General features: G+C 37.9%; 2 protein-coding genes across 2 annotated transcripts in view; one reads left to right on the top strand and one right to left on the bottom strand.

The window, feature by feature from the left end:
• The window catches only part of LOC119421674 (ras-related protein Rab-26-like), a 156,412-nt gene that overhangs the window by 15,363 nt on the left and 122,277 nt on the right, over positions 1-18,772 (top strand). Inside the window, exons 3-4 of the mRNA XM_037689022.1 lie at positions 14,016-14,057; positions 14,656-14,722. Of these exons, the coding sequence (XP_037544950.1) occupies positions 14,016-14,057; positions 14,656-14,722 (109 nt within the window). The remainder of the gene's footprint in view (positions 1-14,015; positions 14,058-14,655; positions 14,723-18,772) is intronic.
• cant1a (calcium activated nucleotidase 1a) overlaps positions 1-18,772 on the bottom strand; it is an 865,245-nt gene that overhangs the window by 786,522 nt on the left and 59,951 nt on the right. The gene's annotated exons all lie outside the window — the stretch shown is intronic.

Genomic DNA, 18,772 nt, shown 5'->3' with positions numbered 1-18,772 from the left:
CTCTGCAGCCTGTCATGATCTCCTCTCTGCCACCTGTGGCTCTCTGCCACCCACACATTTCTGCTATAAGCAGAAGCAGCTTGGTGAAGGTAAAATATTATATTTAAATTTCAATTGTTTATTTACACCAAAGGAGGTTGATTGGGAGTGAGACTTGGACTACTGTATCCCTACTTCATGGTTTTTGGTCCCCTAAACCCCCTAAACCCCGTGATAAATGAGGGACTACTGTATATGAAACTAGAACTGTGGGTATCGATTTTATGTCTGACCTCTGACCTCCATAATCTTCAGCCAGTAATCTGTGTTGTGTTATTCATCACAAGTGCTTTTTACTGTTTTGGTCAGTGTCCAATAAAAAGGCTTGAAGGTCACATCGTTACACTGAATTGTCAATATGTGGTCAGTAGCCCTGTTTATAGTTTAGAGGAGAAATCCACTGCAAATATATTAAACGGTCAGTTTATTTTTAGAAGCGCTTTACAGTATGTGTTAAGTAGAAAACAAATTAAGCTTTACCTAACCTAAGTGATGGGGATGGCTTTTTTTTTTCTGACCCGCGTTAAGTATTGAAGTGAATTAGTGGTGTTGATTTTCCATTCTTTTCTTATCATTCACACACATTGTGCAGCACACGAAGCAGCGGACATGTCCACATCCAGAAAATGAAAGCACACAGATTGATAACGAAGCTTAGCAGATGTGGAAGCTGTTAATGAAGCATTGCAGGTTCAGGGTGGCAGCTTTTGTGATGCGTCTCTGTAGCGCGACACTGTTAACAACCTCTCTTACATCATTGCTGGCACAAGAGGTTTGTGAGAGCTGACAACGTCTGTTTACCAGTCAGTGTGTTTCAGGATGGAGGCGGTGTGTCCACTTACTGAGAGGCTCTTTACAAAATGTCAGGGAGAAGTATTGCTTTGTTTCGAAATGGGGAAGAAAACACAAACTTGTTAGTTTTCAAAACAAAGGCTTTTTGTTAGACCCTTAAAATGAAGCTTTGTGTTTCTGTTGTCAAACTTTTTAATATCAAACCTTTTATTAGTTTTAATTAAAATGAACTAAATATTGATGTGTTGAGTTTCACCACAATCAGTTATGATTAGTGTCACATCCAACAAATTTTTTCCTTGTGTAAAAGCCTAGAAAAATACTTGTCATTTTGCGCCTTTTCTGCGAACGGATAAATTGATTCCTAGTTTGAAAGTGCTCCTGTCAGGTGCTTCAGATTCTTGGTAGAGTTTTTATCTCCGGGGCCGAGATGGTGTAGAGGCAGGGCAGCCGACTCGGGACCCAAAAGTCCCAGGCTCGATCCCCAGTCTTTGCACATCTCATGGTGCCTCTGAGCAGGACACCCCATCCCCAAATTGCCCCCCGGGCGCCCCCAGTTGCTGCCCACCGCTCCACATGGGGGTGTATTGGTTAATGCAGAGAGCCAGTTTCACCATTGTAAGGGAACAAACAATGATGACAACACATACACATTTTCTTTTTATTATTATCATCAAGATATTGTTGCATTTCATTTGTGTATCATAATTAAAGTTTCGGGTACTCAGCCCAATTTCAGATGGTCACCACAAACAATTGACCTGAAAAACACAAAACCAGCTAAAACACAGCTAATTTTACAGATTAAGCCAAAACTTGTAATGGTTTGTTACATTGTTACAAATATTGTGCTTAAATCTGGTTTGGTTGTAGTAGATGTAGATTAGAAGTAACTAGTTTTGTTAATTGAATCCTTGAACATTGCAATGTTGCATGAGCCTGCAGGTAATTGTTATATTTAAGGTTTGACTAAACCGCTACAACTTTATAATTTCTCAACCAAAAAAAGATGATTTTAGTCTAAAACTTGTGCATGAAAGGTGATGGGTGACAGTGGTGGGCACGGTTAATCAAAAAGTTTGCTTTTCTAACCACTAATTTGCTAACTAAAAATTTGCTTTGCTAGCACTAAACTGTTAAACAGATTTTAAAAAGAATTATCAGAAACTAATGCTAAAGCACTAATTACCATACACTGCTGTAAGACTGTCTGTAATGTGACAACGTTGTAAGTGAGCACAACTCAAAATGGTTCATAAATCACAAGTAAAGCATCCATGTCCCATTCAGAGGTGAACTTTCAGAAATTAATCTGTTCCACTGGAATCAAAGAGGCAGAGCAGAACTCCGCTGTGCTGAAGCAGAGGGTTGCATTCAACGTGTGCCAGATGTCTCCCTTGTGTCGTTTATTATAACAAATTCACTCACTTTGGCAATCCTTCTTATGATTTTTATAAACTAATTACAAAGCTGCTGTGCATTATCATCAATATTCTCTCAATAATAAATCTGTTTGTATTAAAGTAAAGATGTGGGACAAAATGTGAGAGTGACATCCCAGAGACGGTGTGAGTGTTGCAAAGCATGCTGGGTATGAATTATTTGTGCAATCTTTCTGACGGTTTATGATGTTTCTAAGTGTGAAAATTGTTTTTTCATGTTATTTTCCTGTTCTGGTTTGGCATTAATGTCCTGATGCATGTTCAATAATCCAGGTTAAAAAAAAAACTAACGAGGTGAAGTCAGGCCATTCATCCAGATGACTTAACCTTTTTAGGTTTGGCATTAATGTTAAAGTATGTTATTGGCTGTAAACTGACAGCATGAGTCAGAGACTTTTTGTGGTAGATATGAGGGGATGGAGAGTACTGCTAAATTGATGACATCAACAGGTGGTGCTCAGATTTGTCTTGCTCCTCATAGCATAGCTCTGTGTAATTCACTAAAAAGAATAGTTGACTTGAATTTACTGGATTTAAATTTAGCCGTAGCTAATTCCGCAAAAAAGTATTCAAAGTTTGCAAAAATGCTAATCCGCAACATGGAAAGTTAGCTCTACTATTAGTGGGTTAGCAGATCTGTGCCCACCACTGGTGGGCGATATGCATTCCTTCAAAGCATGCTAGGCGTCTAATGATGTCATTACATGTTTTGCATTATTTTTTACTCTGCTTGTTTTTTTGTTGTTTTTTTACTTCAGTTGCAGCAGATTTAAAACTGAGGTTTTCCACCTGTTCATCTATTTCTCAGCTGAAACTCAGGTTGAAGATGGAACAAAAAATGTGACTTTCCCAGATTTTTGTTAATTCCATTTGACTGAAATGGGAGAATTAGCACAAATCCAAAGACTGAGCCTTCGTTCTTTGTACCATTGCCTCATGAGTCAGTTCATCCCCACTGATAATACTCTAAAATTGAACAAACAAGGACAGTTATGAAATCATTCACTACTTTCATCATCTCTGATTGTGTGTTCAGGGTTATGTGTGTGTGTATTATCAGTGGTGGGATGTAACTAATTACAAATACTTCGTTACTGTACTTAAGTACATTTTTCATGTATCTGTACTTTACTTAAGTAGAGTTAAATGTGGGTACTTTACACTTTTACTCCACTACATTTTACATCAAGTATCTGTACTTTCTACTACACTACATTTCTATAATGCGTTGCGTTACAAGTTACATTCATGTTGCGGCTTTTTGATTTGTTTGTTACTTTGAAAGTAACCAATGGTGAGAGGGGAGTTGGTCCATTGAATCACTGTAAAGTGGGCAGGTAACGTTAGGCCCACCTTCAAGAAGAGCTGGGCCAATGACGTATATTCTAGTATATATGTCACTGAGCTGGGTGCACCTGCAGCACCGCTAACACACCCAAAATGGATTCCACCGCAAGAGAGTCACCCAGAAGATACGCACCACCCATGGCCTTATTAAAAGACTGCTCCGTACAACAGGACAGATTCTCTATCACAAAAGAGCCAGACTGGACTCAAAAATCTTTGAAAACCAACTTCCTCTGAACTTGAACAAGAAATTCTTGCTGCAATATTGAAATGTGTCAGTTCATGGGATGTTAGGAAAGGAGACAAGAGATGTCTCCAAATGGCTCAACACTCAGGTCCAAGTTTTAAAAACGGTGTCAGGAAGTTAAAATATTGTTCAATATTGACCCATTACAAGGTCAACTAGACATATTTTAACTAGAGTCTATGACAAACTGGAGTTGAAATATCAGTGGAACTGATCAGAGCGTATTCCTTTGTTAGTTGTGTCTAATGCTCCTTTTGTTCAGACAGACAACTTTTACTTAAATGTGTTTACGGCAGTTAAAATGAAACGTTGGTTTTGCTTTGTGTTAAATACAAACTTTCAAAGGTATAATCATTCCTCTTTCTTATTTTGATTAATGACATTTAACTCTGCAGGTCATCCCTGAAATTATGACGCAGAGAATCACAAGTCCAAGTTTGAACTGTGTCACAGAGTAAACTCAATAAAAACATGTATTTTCTGCAGAATTGTTCATTAAAATGACACAACACTATTAATGTATTACAGAAAATATGCATATGATATGCAGACAAAGATATGTAGACCATTGCATTATGTAATACATTCAGGAAGTAATTTTACTTTTAATACTTTAAGTATTTTAAAAGCAAATACTTATTTACTTTTACTTAAGTAAAAATGTTAATGTGGTACTTCTACTTTTACTAGAGTACATTTTTCTCTGTTTATTTGTACTTTTACTTAAGTACAGTGTTTGAGTACTTTCTCCACCACTGTGTATTATACACCCAAACTTTACCTGTAGGCTGCTTTTAACTTGTTTTTAGGGCTGTAGCATCGTAGCTGACATGTGTGCACTGATTATTACACTGAAGTGTCTCTGATTGGTGAAAATTGCTTTGTTCTGCAGATCATGAGGTTCTCATCCTCAGATGGTTTGAGAGAGTGACTCATGCAACAAGTGGATGTTACTCATTCCACCATTACTGCGACTCTGATGGAAACTACACTCACTTTTGTTTAAGTGCATTTGCATATGTTTTGTTGTAATTTAGTTTAAAGCTTCTCTGAACCTTTTTGTGTGTGTGTGTGGGGGAGATAAAAAGTGTAAGTTTTTTTTGTTTTGTTTTGTTTTGTTTTGTTTTCATAAAATCTGTTAAAATGTAAAATCTTCCAAAATCTAAATCTCAAACTGCCACAGTAAGCCTGCAGAGTGGCTGCTGGAATATTTGTTATGCACGTTAAAATGAAGAAAATAACAGTGAGAGCAGGAGACGTGCAGCAAAAAACCAAAGGGGAAAAAAGAGAGAGGAAAATAAATCAGCAAAATGACACCCTCTGAAAAATTTTTCTCCCTTTTGGAAATTGATGTCACTGTCAGTGTCACTGAGCATCCATCTCCTCCTCACTGATTGTCTTTTTGTATGTATTCACCGAATGGATGGCTGACTGATTTCTCAATTATCTACTTTCCAGCCTGCCAGTTTATTTGCCAGCCTACCTCTTCTGAGTGGGTGCAATTAAAGCTCTGAGAACAACCATGCCTGCAAGAGGCATTAATGTTTTTGTTGTTTAACAATGAATTGCATTCAAATGAATTAGACTCTTCAAGAGAGGCACCTGTTGGATGCATTAAATCAGGGATTTATGTAATCATACCTTGGAGCCATTTAACCTTACTTTTATGGAGCTGTCTGTACTAAATTAAAAGTATTAGGATGGCACTGACATTGCCAAGGGAAGTGTTGGTTATTAATGACAAGCAGCTTTGCCACCTGCTGCTTTAAGGTCACTGGAATCTGCAGAGGTGAGCCCTGAGGAGCTCCATGAATGTTTAATGATGGAATGAAAATGATGAGGTGTTGAATGTTGCAAATATTGAAGCATCACAAACAAAAACATGTAGAACAGAGATGGTAAATAAAAAAAAAAAAATATGAAAAAAGTAGAGTCTGAGGTTTTTCACAATATATTTTTTAATTTATCATTTTCTGTTTGAAACAAATTTAAAAACGCGTACAAATTTATTGTTGCTCACCACCAGAAAATCTCAAATCAGGTGATGACGCATTTGCATTTTTATTTTGTAGTTTAAATATCTCATAAATCAGTTGACAAATTTTAATAAAACTCTCAGAAAGTACTCATTAGAAGCGCATCTACAAACAATTTAATGGTTATTCTGTTCAATTCGAAAGGACAGCCGCAGCTTATTGATCTTGGAAAACAAAAATTACCACTCTGCGCTCTATTACATTGCAGTATCTCATGATATTGCATTATATCAAGCATGTTTTTTTTTTTCTAGATATTTGAGCAAAAAGCTACAACTCAGTTTTTTATTTATTTTATTTTTACATAAGATAGTTTAAAACTGTGGTGTTACAGCTGATGAACAATGTGTCGCCTATGAGTTAAGGTTTGTTTGTCATTTGGCACAGCGTCAGACATGCACTAAACAAAATTATGGGTATGGCTTCATTTAAAAACACAATAAACCACATGATGTGTGGCTCCCAACTGCAACAAACCTGAACAGAATTTGTGATGACCTTGGTGTATTCTAAATAAAAAATATATATATTTCCATCACTCTTGTGCAAAATGTCGAGGAAAAAAACTGTTTGTTCTATCGTGTGATTCAACAACAGAAGCTTATTCAACATCACACACACACACAGTGACATGCAGAATGTTTTGCTGTTAGGGCTTTTTCTTTTTATCATTCCAGTATCTGTAAAATCCTGAGGTAGTAAAGCCAAAGAGTTGAGGCTTCTTTTCTCTTCACTCAGTTGAGAAACGATCGGACGGTCACAAATCTCTGAGCGAATTGAACTGCCTGGGGGAGTCGCGGTGAGTTTCTGCGTTGGTGTGAGCAACTTGCTGCAAGTTGTACAGGTGGAAGATCAAACACAAAGCGGAGGCTCAAATCTGATAAATGGACAGATGTAAAAAAATAAAAATAGTCAAAGTTGTCTAGGTAAATCTGTATACCTGCCACTCAGAACAGCCTCCAGCATGTGAGATTTTGCACTTGTCTTTTTTTTTATTGTGCAAATTTTTATTTTCTTGCATTTTTCTGCAATAATAAAATAGTCTGTTTTTTGCAGCAGTGCTACTGGGAATCCAAAGCCCTCAAAGCTCTTTTAATTAGCCTGTTTTCAACCTCGCTTGTCACCCAAGTGAAAGAAAATCGATAACAAAGAAAGCTTTCTCCGGTACACTGACTGCACGGTTAAAGGCATTTATCCAAAGTTGAATGTCTGTATTTAAAAAGAAAATAAAGCAGTAATTTTATGTATTGCCCAGCAAAACCTGACATATATTTATATGATTTGAAAGAGTTTCAGCTTCTAAAAGAACTGTACAACACACTGGCAAAATATGTATTTGCCTCATCTATAGCCTCCTTCATTCTATGCTGTGTCAGTAAGTTTAGCCAATCTATGGAGTAAATGCCACAGTGTTGCAGGTTAATATGCGAATCTGCTCTGATTTGTGGCACTATCAGTGTCTCCAGTAACATATTTGGTCCGCTTTGGTTCAGGCGTTCATAACATATCATATTCAAAGTTTAAAATACGCTGAGCAAGCTTTAACTTCTCCAGGAGAGGTGAAGAAAAATGTTCAATTATGTTTTAATAACTGCATGTCGAAGAATAGTTAAATCAAAGAAAATAACTAATATGTGTGAAACTATTCTTCATAAAACAAAGTTTCACAGCACAGACAAGAATGTCTTCATCTTTTAGGCTCTTGGTGCTTTTGAAACTAATTTTATTGTTGAACAAGTACATTTAGTCATTCCAAATATTAACATAATTTTAAACTTGAATGTTTAAGAAAACAAAAGTTGAATTTTCCATTTTAATTTTTTTTTTTTTTTTTAAATGTGGCATTTTGTGGAAAGGTTATGAACAAGTAATATACCACCCGCTGTGAAGCTAAAGCACAGCCAAGACTAAAATGGATTGCTGCCATCTTGAAAGTCCAATCTACAAGAAAAAACTCTCATGGTGGTTCATGAGATAATTTAAAAACGGTTTCACTTCCATCAATTTGACATTACATAGTTGTTTACTTAGAATTTAATGGTGCGAATAGCAGCAGCCACCGAAAAATGTAGCAGTTTGGATACAGCCAGGAGCACTTCCAATATATATATTTTTTTAGATGATCTAACTGGATGATGTGAAGCTGACTGCAGTGTGAAGGGTTTTAAGGCTTTCATATATCTGGAGACCGAAATAGACACCTGCTTGTCTTCCCAACAACACACAGGAACTGTATACATGAAAAACCTAAAGTCTCCACTTGATGAAATCGGGGAAGATATGCTGATTTTTGTTCTACAGTTCCCTCACTGGATGAGTCCTCATCTTTAACATCTCCTTCTGGTACAACCTGTTCACCATTAAACACAAAACAAGACTCTCCTGCATCATAAATCGCTCCAGCAAAATAATTGGCACAATGACACCCCCCCATCTCCTTTATCTGAATAGTACAACCGCTCAGTGATCAGAAGAGCACCCCCCCCCCCCCCCCCCTTCAGAGGACTGCTCCCACCCTTCATAGCACTATTTAATAGTTTGTCTTTTCCAAAAGACAACAGACAAACAAATAGGAACTCTGTCCTCGCTTCTACAGTAACAATTCTAAAGAGTACAAGATTCATAGCTTGCTGCCTTAAACACCCCCGTCCCAACCCCTCCCCCACACTTTTTTAATTGCTTCCTGAATTTGGTTTTAACAATTTATATACCAGGAAAACGACAGAGGAGATATATGAATGTAGTTAGAAAGGACATGGATGTAGTTGGAGTGAGGACAGAGTGAGATTGAGGAGGATGACTCGATGTGGCGACCCCCAAGAGGGAAAAGTTTTGTCATTGACTGTCACCAAAAGTGAAAGGATGATCGTTTTCTGTCTTTAGCATTGGCAAAAAAAATTTCATAAACCAGAGGATGGATTTTAATGAAACTCTTAAAAAGTAATCATTGGCTATAAATGTCCAACCAGCTAAATTTTGGAGTCAACCCAGTTCAAGATGTCTGCCACAACTAACCAACCTTAGCCTACATGGTTATATAACTTGGTCAGTTCTGCAGACATTGATTTAAAATTAAGTGTGGTGGTAGTAAATCATTCACAACATTTATTCTAAGAACAATGGATGATGCATCACACAAGATGTCTTTGTGTCACATGAGATTGCACCTATAGGGATGCACAATATTATCGGCATGGTATCGGTATCGGCCAATAGTGGCATTAAAGTTAAATATCAGACATCGGTCATTCCATCAAAATAACTCACTGATATAAAAGACATTGTTTTTTATGACAACCCAGTGACAAGGATGCCTGCAACGCCAGCACAACGTGATGACGTCACAGGCGCTTACCTGATTTCATCATGGCAGAGGAAGAAGTCAAAATGTCGGCGGTGTGGAAGGTTTTTTTTTTTCTTTGAGGATATTGGATTACATTGTATTCCAAATATTTTTGGTCTAGGTTGAGCCTTGCTACATCGTCCTCAAGTCAGAGATATTTGTCCGACGTAGCCTTACCTGAGTAGCAAGCCATAAACAACATTTAACACTTTGCATTTAATATAAGTTAAAGTGCTATGCATGTGGCTGTTACTGAATATATGTCACCAGCTCTTACGGCTGTTACACAATTTTTGTAGCAAATAAGCCTAAATAAGAGGGCTATGTTCTGACAAAGGAAAGTATTGTATATTAAAAATATTATCAGTATCGGTTATCGGCCAAATAAGTTTTAACATATCAGCATATCGGATATCAGCCAAAAATCCAATATTGTGCATCCCTAACTGCACCTAATGACATTTTAAGGTTTGATGAAAATGGCCATAACTGTCATTTCTCACCTTAAGATGATCTTAGTCTAAAGCAGTGGGTCTGTAAAAATGTAAAAGATTGATCAAGCCCTGTGGCCATATGCTGATATGTTAAAAGTTATTTGGCCGATAACCGATACTGATAATATTTTTAATATACAATACTTTCCTTTGTCAGAACATAGCCCTCATGTGTAATGTAAAGCAGAGCGCTATGCTTTAGGATCTTAGTTAGCACGTCTGTATTGCACACTGCTAGCTTAACGCTACTTCTTGTTGTGCCAAGCTCTAAAATAGTTATCAACTCAAGTGTTAACTTATGTAGGTAAACATAGATGTTTAACAATCTGTTAAAATACACCAAAGTGCAGGAAATGACATCTACTTTATTCAAAAGTTTTCTGGGGGAGGACCCCCAGATTCCCTCACCACCACCAGTGTGTCCCTTACGTCCCTTACCCCCCCACCCCACACACACACACACACACACACACACACACACACACACACACACACACACACACACACACACACACACACACACACATTATGAATGCTTCTGATGCCAATGGCCATCATGTTGTTCAAGCCAAGAACCATTGTCAGCACTGGGGGCTAAGCACCCCTAAAGGTCAGATTCTAGAATCGCCCCTGGTCTAAAGTTCTGGTATTAAAGGTGATGGATGATATGTATTCATTCAGGAAATTCTAGACCTTTTTATTGATTACTATTATCTTGTATCTACCTGCTAAAATAATAATGGAATACTGGTTATAAACAACAATTTACAAATATTGTTTGTTGTAAGATTCTGACAGCTACTCTACAACTACAAACTTTAAGCTTTTGAAATCGGTAAAAAAACAAAATTTCATTGCCAAGCAATTTCGGGCATGTCACACACCCGTTATAATCGCATTGAAGAAAATGACATGCCTATAAAAATAGCATCAAGATAAAATAAATGTGCATCCATTTAAGTTTTAACTTGAAATAGATGCACGTGGGCTGAGACGTCATTCATTTAAACAGCAACAGGTTATAATGCATCTCAAACACTGAAACTCAGCAAGTAAAGGACACAATACAGAAACATACAGACAGGACTGGCTCTTTCAGAGCAATATGTTTCTGTGTGTACCTAACGGAGTCAGTCCGTGCATGATTTGACATCTGGAAACGAATTTACTGCAGAGGAGAGCTGTAAATGTCCGTCTTCTGTTCTTTGTTGCCCCAGTGGTTAGATTTGACTTGTGTGTCGGGTGTAGGGGAGATGTCATCACAGCAGCAAAGTCATTCAGAAAATATCACCCTGTGGCCACTTTCTCCCAATTCTTCTCAGTGCTGTTAATTTGTCACATATATAAGCTCTTTGTGGACATGATGTTCCTGAGTTGCCTCGTGCTGCGGCCATTAATGTTTTATGTGCTCACACTTCACGGGCTCCTCTGAAAGCTCCTCATACATCTGTAATTTATGATCCCTGTGAAGTGCTGTTTGAGTGATTCTCTTCTGAGCTTGCCGGTCGTGTGCCTTTAGGAGAAACGTGAGGCATTAAACGGCTAACGTACAGCGTGTTGCTGATAAGCAGAGCACTTTGTATTTGAAGCCGTTCCTCTGTGTGGAAGGTGTTTGCTGCAGCTCAGGAAACGAAAGTGAGCTGAAAGTGGAGCTGTTTTCTGAAATCTCAGCGCAGAGGAGTTGTGTGTTAGCCTGTAAAATGTTTGAGCTGAAAAAGTTTGAGATGTAAAATGGAAGTAAAAGTCTTTTTTTTTTTTTAAGCACCCTTTAATGTGCAATATTATAATTCCTAATCCCACCACAGCAAACTGACTTGAGAAACATGGATTTTGTCTGACTCAGTTCAATCTTTCAATACACACCCAGTCCATGCAGCTATATTAGGTTCTGCCTGATTTAAAGTGTTTTTTTTCCTAACATATTCAGCATTATCAAAGCAATCAGACAGCACCAGCCACTCAGAAAACCTTCCTGTGATGTGATCATAAGACTCTTTTTCTGGGTCACTAAATATTTATGAAGCCTCTGAGCACATTTTAGGTTGTTTTTAGCAACAACAACAAGGAAGTAGTCTTTTGAGACTGATTCCTATCAGACTCCTCAGCTTGCAGCTTAAATTCGCCCCCATGAATATGGATGGCATTTCCCCCTTTGTGATTCTCCGGGATTTAAATGAGCCGAAGACGTCAACAGAGACTATCTGTGTCGGTGTTCTCAGCTGGAAGACCAGCAGCTTTTTGTCGAGGTTAAATATCGTCTCTCTCCTCAGGAACCGGGGAATTAGAAGGTCAGCAGCTGGTCTCAGGAAGATCCCAGGAATGGGATGGGAAATGAAGAGGTTGAGGGAACTTCTACTACAAGTCTCATTCTGTACAGAAATTGAATCATTTTGATTACTCATATGCACATTTTTAGGGAAAAAAAAAGTTTCTTGTAAAAATGTTTTTTAAAACTTGCTTTTTTAGAAGTTTGTCTGTTTACTTGGTGCTTGCCCTTCCTATTATGGTGTGGTAACCATTCCTCAGTGTGACCGATTTCTGCATCCAGCCAGTGAAACAATAATTATAGGCCTGTAAACTTTTATCCTTGAAGTTGTCACCAGTGAACAAACAGGCTCTGGTAAAACCAGATCATTTACTATGTTGTGATAGGAAATTAGCAGCTGTTGATTTGAATTGTTTGTCCATTTCCGTATGTGCACATCTTTTGTAGGGATCCAAGTTGTTCACCAACTGCATGCCATTATCATTGCTTGTTAGCTGGCTCGAACATCTCCACATATTTTAAATTTTGAGTTGCATCACCTTTTCCTCCAAATTCTGGACCATCAGACTCAGTAAAATGATTGCAGATGAGTTGTCGTTGAGTCAAGTAATTATTTTGTTAATGTGCTTTGTTTGTCTTCCATCATGGTGGAGACGCATCCTGTGCACAGAGACTGATGATGACGTCAGTCAAAGTGGGTTTCACATGAAGCAGAGAGCCATTTCTTGCTAACACTACAACACGGCAGCATCTGATTGATACAAAACAAAGAGAACGGGACGCTTTGAAGATAGTTTGCTTCTCTGCTCCTCAGGTGAACAGAAAAGCAAAGTTGATGCTGAGAAGTAAAATTTAAAAAAAGAGGGGAAGAAAAATGTTTGTAAGCGTAATCCTCCAGGTAAATGACAACAAAAAATGGTTAAATCATGTCATCTGGACCTGTTTCTTTAAGTGAAGAAACATTTTGTCCCCCGTCCAGAGGACTTTGTCAGTCTGTGGCCTGCCAACCAGATCTGTCCCATAGGTAGCCTTCACTGTGTTTCAAGCCAACCTCCTGTTGAAATCGCCGAAGCAGGCTTTTTAACACATGCAAACAGAGCACACCCATTATTATATTTTTTTTTTTTACAGTAATACTTTTTTGATACTTATTCAGAACTGTATGTGCATTGTTTTTGGTTTGGTTCAAGTTTTAAGCCCAGTCGGTTAAAATACAGCCTGTATCCAACAATTTTCAGTCAGGTCATCTGGACAGTTTCTTTTTTTACTGAAACATTTCACCTTCCATCCAGAAGGCTTCATCAGTCAAGGAAACGCACAACACAACTGATTATTCCCCAAACAGCTTACTCCAAAGTGGAACAAACCAGTTATGTTGGTGCTAAGATGATTTCTTTGGCACGCCCCCTCCTCCGATGCCGGCCCTCTTCCTCACCGACAGTCATGTCAAACTGGTTCAAATCCAATACAGCCTGTATGTTGTTTGTTTTTTATTGTGTTTTTTTTAGCTGCCACTATTTGCAAGGACTATCTTTGATACGTTTTTGTTTTGCGCTTGTAATGATTTGGCCTGTTTTTAAAAATGACTTTGCAGCACTGGTCTGTTAAAGATTGATGCTTCTTTCTGCAGGAGTAATGATGGTCTAAGATTTCTGACAATTCGATGGCAAACTGTGCTGGAAATTCTCTTAAATTTATCTGAATTTGATTTTTTGACGTGTGATGTTGGAATAGACCGACGCAGAGGAAAGCGACTGGAAACAAGGAGAGCAGAGAGGGGGTTCATTTGCCGAAACGGGAAAAGAAGCAAGATATTCAATACTGATGGAGAGGGCAGCAGAGAACAGTGTGACAGGTGGATGAGAGGCTGAGGGGAAGAGGCTGTTCAGACAAGTGCCTGACCACAAACCAAAACAACCCTTAATTGATTTTTCCTTGACCATAAGTTTATGTTTGCTGCAAGTCATTTAATCTCATTTATTTTGTCCTTTTTTTTCTTTATTTTTCAGAATAAAGTCCTGAACATTGATGGAGTCAAGGTGAAGCTCCAGGTAAAGGCAACAAAATAAAAGTTATAAGCAGATTTGAGAGCTAAAAAAAAAAAGAGAAAAGAAAAAAATGAAACATTAAGATTAATGTCTTGTTTGTGTGATGGACACAAAAGCACCTGCATACCAATGATGTTTCCAACCTCGTCTGGAAGCTGCAGCCAAAGCAACAATCAGCAGATGGATCATACTGGCAATTAGCTGTAAAAATAAGAGACTGGAGTTTTGTTTTTAATTATTTGTTGGTTTGTTTTAGGAGTTATGGATCAAAACGGAGCTAAAAAAAAGTCAATTATTTTTTGCCATTCTTTATTTGCCTGAAGCATGATTACAGTTTCAATGCTGCACTCTCTCTGTCTCTCTGCTGGATGCATTTATGGGAATCCATTAAGACAATGACTATATTATGCTTTAATATATTTCAGAGTGAAACTCATTTTTAATGCTTAAGACAGCAGACTGGTATTTTTAGGCTTTTGCAACATTCATCAGTATTGACTGTTTATTTTTTTTTTCTCATTAATCTCCAGCAAACATGAGACTTGTTTCAAAAATAGAAACGTGTTTCTTTATTAGGTGATTATTTTCTTCGTATCTGCAGATCTGGGACACAGCTGGACAGGAACGCTTCCGAAGTGTCACTCATGCCTACTATCGGGATGCCAATGGTGAGACTCTCCTATATATTTTGTAATAATGGTACTTTATATTACAGAAAACTATAAATATAGCCCGCTGCCAAAAGCAAGAGATGCTTTCCTGCATCTGTGTGTGCATGTGTGCCTCCATGTGAACCATGCATGTATTCGTTTGTCTGCAGCTTTATCAAAATGTTGTTTTAATGAAAGCCTCAAAAAGTAAGCATCAGATGAGCTTCCCAAACTGATCAAGTTTAAGAGTCAACCCATTTCAAGATGGCCGCAACAATCAGCTGACCTTAGGAATCCCAAATTTTGCAATAACGGATATTTTTACATAAATGAAATAATAGTAATTAGTGCAGTGGTATCTGAGCATTACCTCCAACATGTCCTTCAAGGACTGCACATTGCACCATGTTTTAGCTTGAAACTTTAGCTGTAACTGTAGACAACAATGGTTCATCTCAGTATGAGTTGATTTTAGATGAAAACTGACATGAAAGGCAGTGGGTGGTATGATTTCCTTAAAGGAGTGCTGAGACACTTAGCTAGACCATTAATCTGCAACTATAGGTGCAGGTTCTTTTGTAGAGGTTTTGGTCCTCTTGCAGCAACTTGGTCTTATTTGCCATATGTTGCATATTTGTTAGAACATAATGTTTTTGATGTGCAGATCTGATTTTTTTTTTACCTGAGCTAGTCGATGCAGATGGTTTCCCTTTCTGAGTCTGATCTAGAGATTTCTTTGTATTTAAATGGAGACGTTTTACTTTACCCTATGTATGCTTATGATGGTAGATTTTTAATTCAGTTATTTGATGCAATTTGCTTTTGACATACTGGTGTTTTAAAGTTGCTACTAAATGAAATATGCGCTCTAAATTAAACTGGATTGAAGGGGATTGTCTTTATAGAAATGCCTATACATGATTTTTTTATTTTTATATCAGAACTAACTGGATTTGTATTAAACCTCTGACTTTCTGTGCAAATCCCTGAAATCAGTTGTGATATAAACTGGAACTTTGTACACAAAATAAATCAAGTATACTTGATTTTGTGGGTTTGTTTTGCAGCTTTTTTCAATTTATCTGTGCAGTGAAATGGAGTTTTGATGAGATTTTAAAGGTCACTGTTTGAATGTATGTTCATGCCGGGTTTAGATGAATGTTGTTGTTTTTTTCTCCACTTGCTGTGTTTTATTAAGTGCTGACGTTTTATAGCTCATTTCAAAGAAGGAAGGACATTGAAGATTCTGAGAGTCCTCGATAATGTGATCAGTCATCACAAATCAGACTGAGTTTCTACCCGAGTACCAGTCTGTATGTGTGTTCACGTTTATTCATTTTGCTGTCATTGTCTGTTCAAGTCAATGTACAAACCTTTAATTGATCAATATTTTGTTTCTCGTGGTTTTGGTGATCAAAGCAAAAGTGTATTGAGGGATGTCTTCATTCAGAGTTTGAGGTTTCACAAGCTCAGTTCTTTTGAAATAAGGTTCTGTGGAATGATAATGAACAATTAACATCTAACCTGTTGTAGATAGCTATTATGTCCTTTGAATTTTATTTGTCCGGAAAATTCGGTTTATCAGACAAAAGGATTGATGATCCTTGTGATGGACTTACGACCTGTGCAGGGTGTACCCCGCCTCTCACACAGTGATAGCTGGACATTGGCACCAGTGACACACACACAAACAAGGGTGATGATTTTCTGCACTCAGTATACTTTTATTTGCAGGCACGCAGGGAGGCAGGGAGGAAGGGAGGGACTCAGCAGCTGAAGATGAATTAGAAATTACAGAGAATTATTTTCACAATATCATATCGAATGAGGAGAAAACTGAATTTGCCTTTTTAAATTTTATTTCAAAAGAAGAATAATCCACTAACAATAAACAAAACTGAATAACACAAATGATAAAATATAATAATTTGGAGAATAACTAGTTTGAAAAAGTAGTCAAGTACCATAATTACGTACTTAAGCATTAATTAACATTATTTTTTGTCTGTTTAAACGGATCTCACTTGTAAATGAGTCTTCTAGGTTCAATGTGACTTATCTGTCTAAATAAAGGTTGAATTAAAAAAAATACAATAATTAGTCAGTGATCTATTAATAATTTTATCAAAGGCAAAAATTGATTCTTTGAGCAGGAATCTTTTTGGCTTCTATACGCACACTGATTTAAACAATGTTCAACTTTTTGATAAATAGTTTCCTTAGGAATTTGGTTGAGAGATATTATTTAATGTGACCAGATTATCTTACTCAAAAGAAGGTGTACAGTACTGATGGTTTGCGAAAGTGAAAGCCAGTTTGTTGGTCATCCTCATATTTTGGGATTGTCCAGAATCTAGATGCAATGTCAAGAGTTGAAAAATATTTGGCTTTGTTCAATTTGGGTAGTGCTTGTTCTAAACATGTCACAGGTCATGTTGACAAGGAAACCTGTTGGTTCAACCTGCGATAGTCAATGGTGAGCCACCATTCACCATTGGGTTTTAAAACTGGCCACAAGGGGGCAGAGTAAGTACAGCTTCAAGAATGGATTATGTCCTTTTTTCCAACTGATTCTCAATTGTTTCCTGTACTGGTTTGTAGGATGCCAGTGGGATCTTGTACTGTCATACAAAGTTGGGTGATGCTATTTGCACTGCATGAATTGTGGTCAGACGACAGCCAGTCAACAAAAGATTATATTTATACTTAAGAAGAGTCTTGCTCAATTGTTTGCATTCTTCGTCATTTTTGAGAGCGTCGGCATGTTTCACCACCTGATCCATCCATTCCAAAATGGTAGAACAAGGATCAGGTGGAGACTATTTGAGGCTCTGACATTTTGGCTGGAGAGATAAATAATTTAGGGAGTGATGAAAATAGGGGGAGTGGTGGCTCAGAGGCTAGAGAAGGTGGGCCTGTGATCGGAAGTTCGCCGGCTCACGCCCTGGTACCGACAACATCAAAAATGTGGGTGGGGTAGGTGAAGCACACACATGTGCCCCCACCCTCATTCGCCCCACTCTGGGCCCATGAGCAAGGCCCTTAACACCCATCTGCTCCCAAAACAGGTCTCTCTTGAAAATGAGTTCTCGTGGCTCAATGAGACTACCTGTATAAATAAAGGGTAAATGAAAAAAAAAAAGTGACATCAACAATTTGGAGAAGCGTTTGGTCTTTGTCAGTGAAATCGATGTGACCTATTGGGTTTGTGTCAAAGGTAAAACCTGAGAAACCTGTGATAAACTTTCTAAGAGGGGCATAGCCTCTAGAGAAAGTCCAAGGACAAAGGAGTTGCTTGAAAGAAAGCTTGTGAGAGATCAAGGCTTTGGCCTGCACGTGGATCTTTTATGGCACATCTCGGCTTCATGCAGGTACGTGCTGTGGTGGCTGCTTGATACATGCCAAGTATCATCTGTCCTAATTGAAGGTGATCAGGCACAAGATGGTTCTTGGGTCAAGTGATTAAAGACCACAAAGCATTGTGCATGGTGTCCACCTGGACTCCAAGGTGGCCAAGAAACTTACAATTGAGACATTTAAACTTAATAAACGAGACAGACATCAGGATGGCTAAAGCAAACTGCAAGTGTCACACAAAGAGACTTTGTTTGAACTATCAGCTCTCAGAAATGTTTTGGCAATCTTTGAGCTTTTATGACTCCCCTCTGACATAAGCAGATTCTGGCTCAAAAATACTTACACAGGTGTCTTTTAAAGAGTTCTTATTTTCTGAAAAACTGAACAGAGAAAGTTTGTTACAACATATTATGCCGCTTCCAGTGGTGGGCATGGTTCCACTAACCCACTAATGGCAAAACTAACTTTTTGTTTAGTGGATAATACTTTATGCAGGATTTAAATAAAAGCTAATAGCTTCTGTACAGGAGAATAGTGATTTAAATAGATCCATCCTATGCCATGCAGATAAGCAACGTTGGGTTCCTCCCAGTGATGTCACCAACCTAGCAGTGCTTTTTTATTTCTCATACATACCTCAAACAGTCTCTGACTCATGTTGTCAGTTTACAACCAATAACAGACACTTTAACATTTATTCCAAATCCAACC

The sequence above is a fragment of the Nematolebias whitei genome, chromosome 15, assembly GCF_014905685.2.
Source record: "Nematolebias whitei isolate Nwh7 chromosome 15, NemWhi1, whole genome shotgun sequence".
Classification (NCBI taxonomy): Eukaryota; Metazoa; Chordata; class Actinopteri; order Cyprinodontiformes; family Rivulidae; genus Nematolebias; species Nematolebias whitei.
This window is presented reverse-complemented; position numbering and strand designations above follow the sequence as displayed.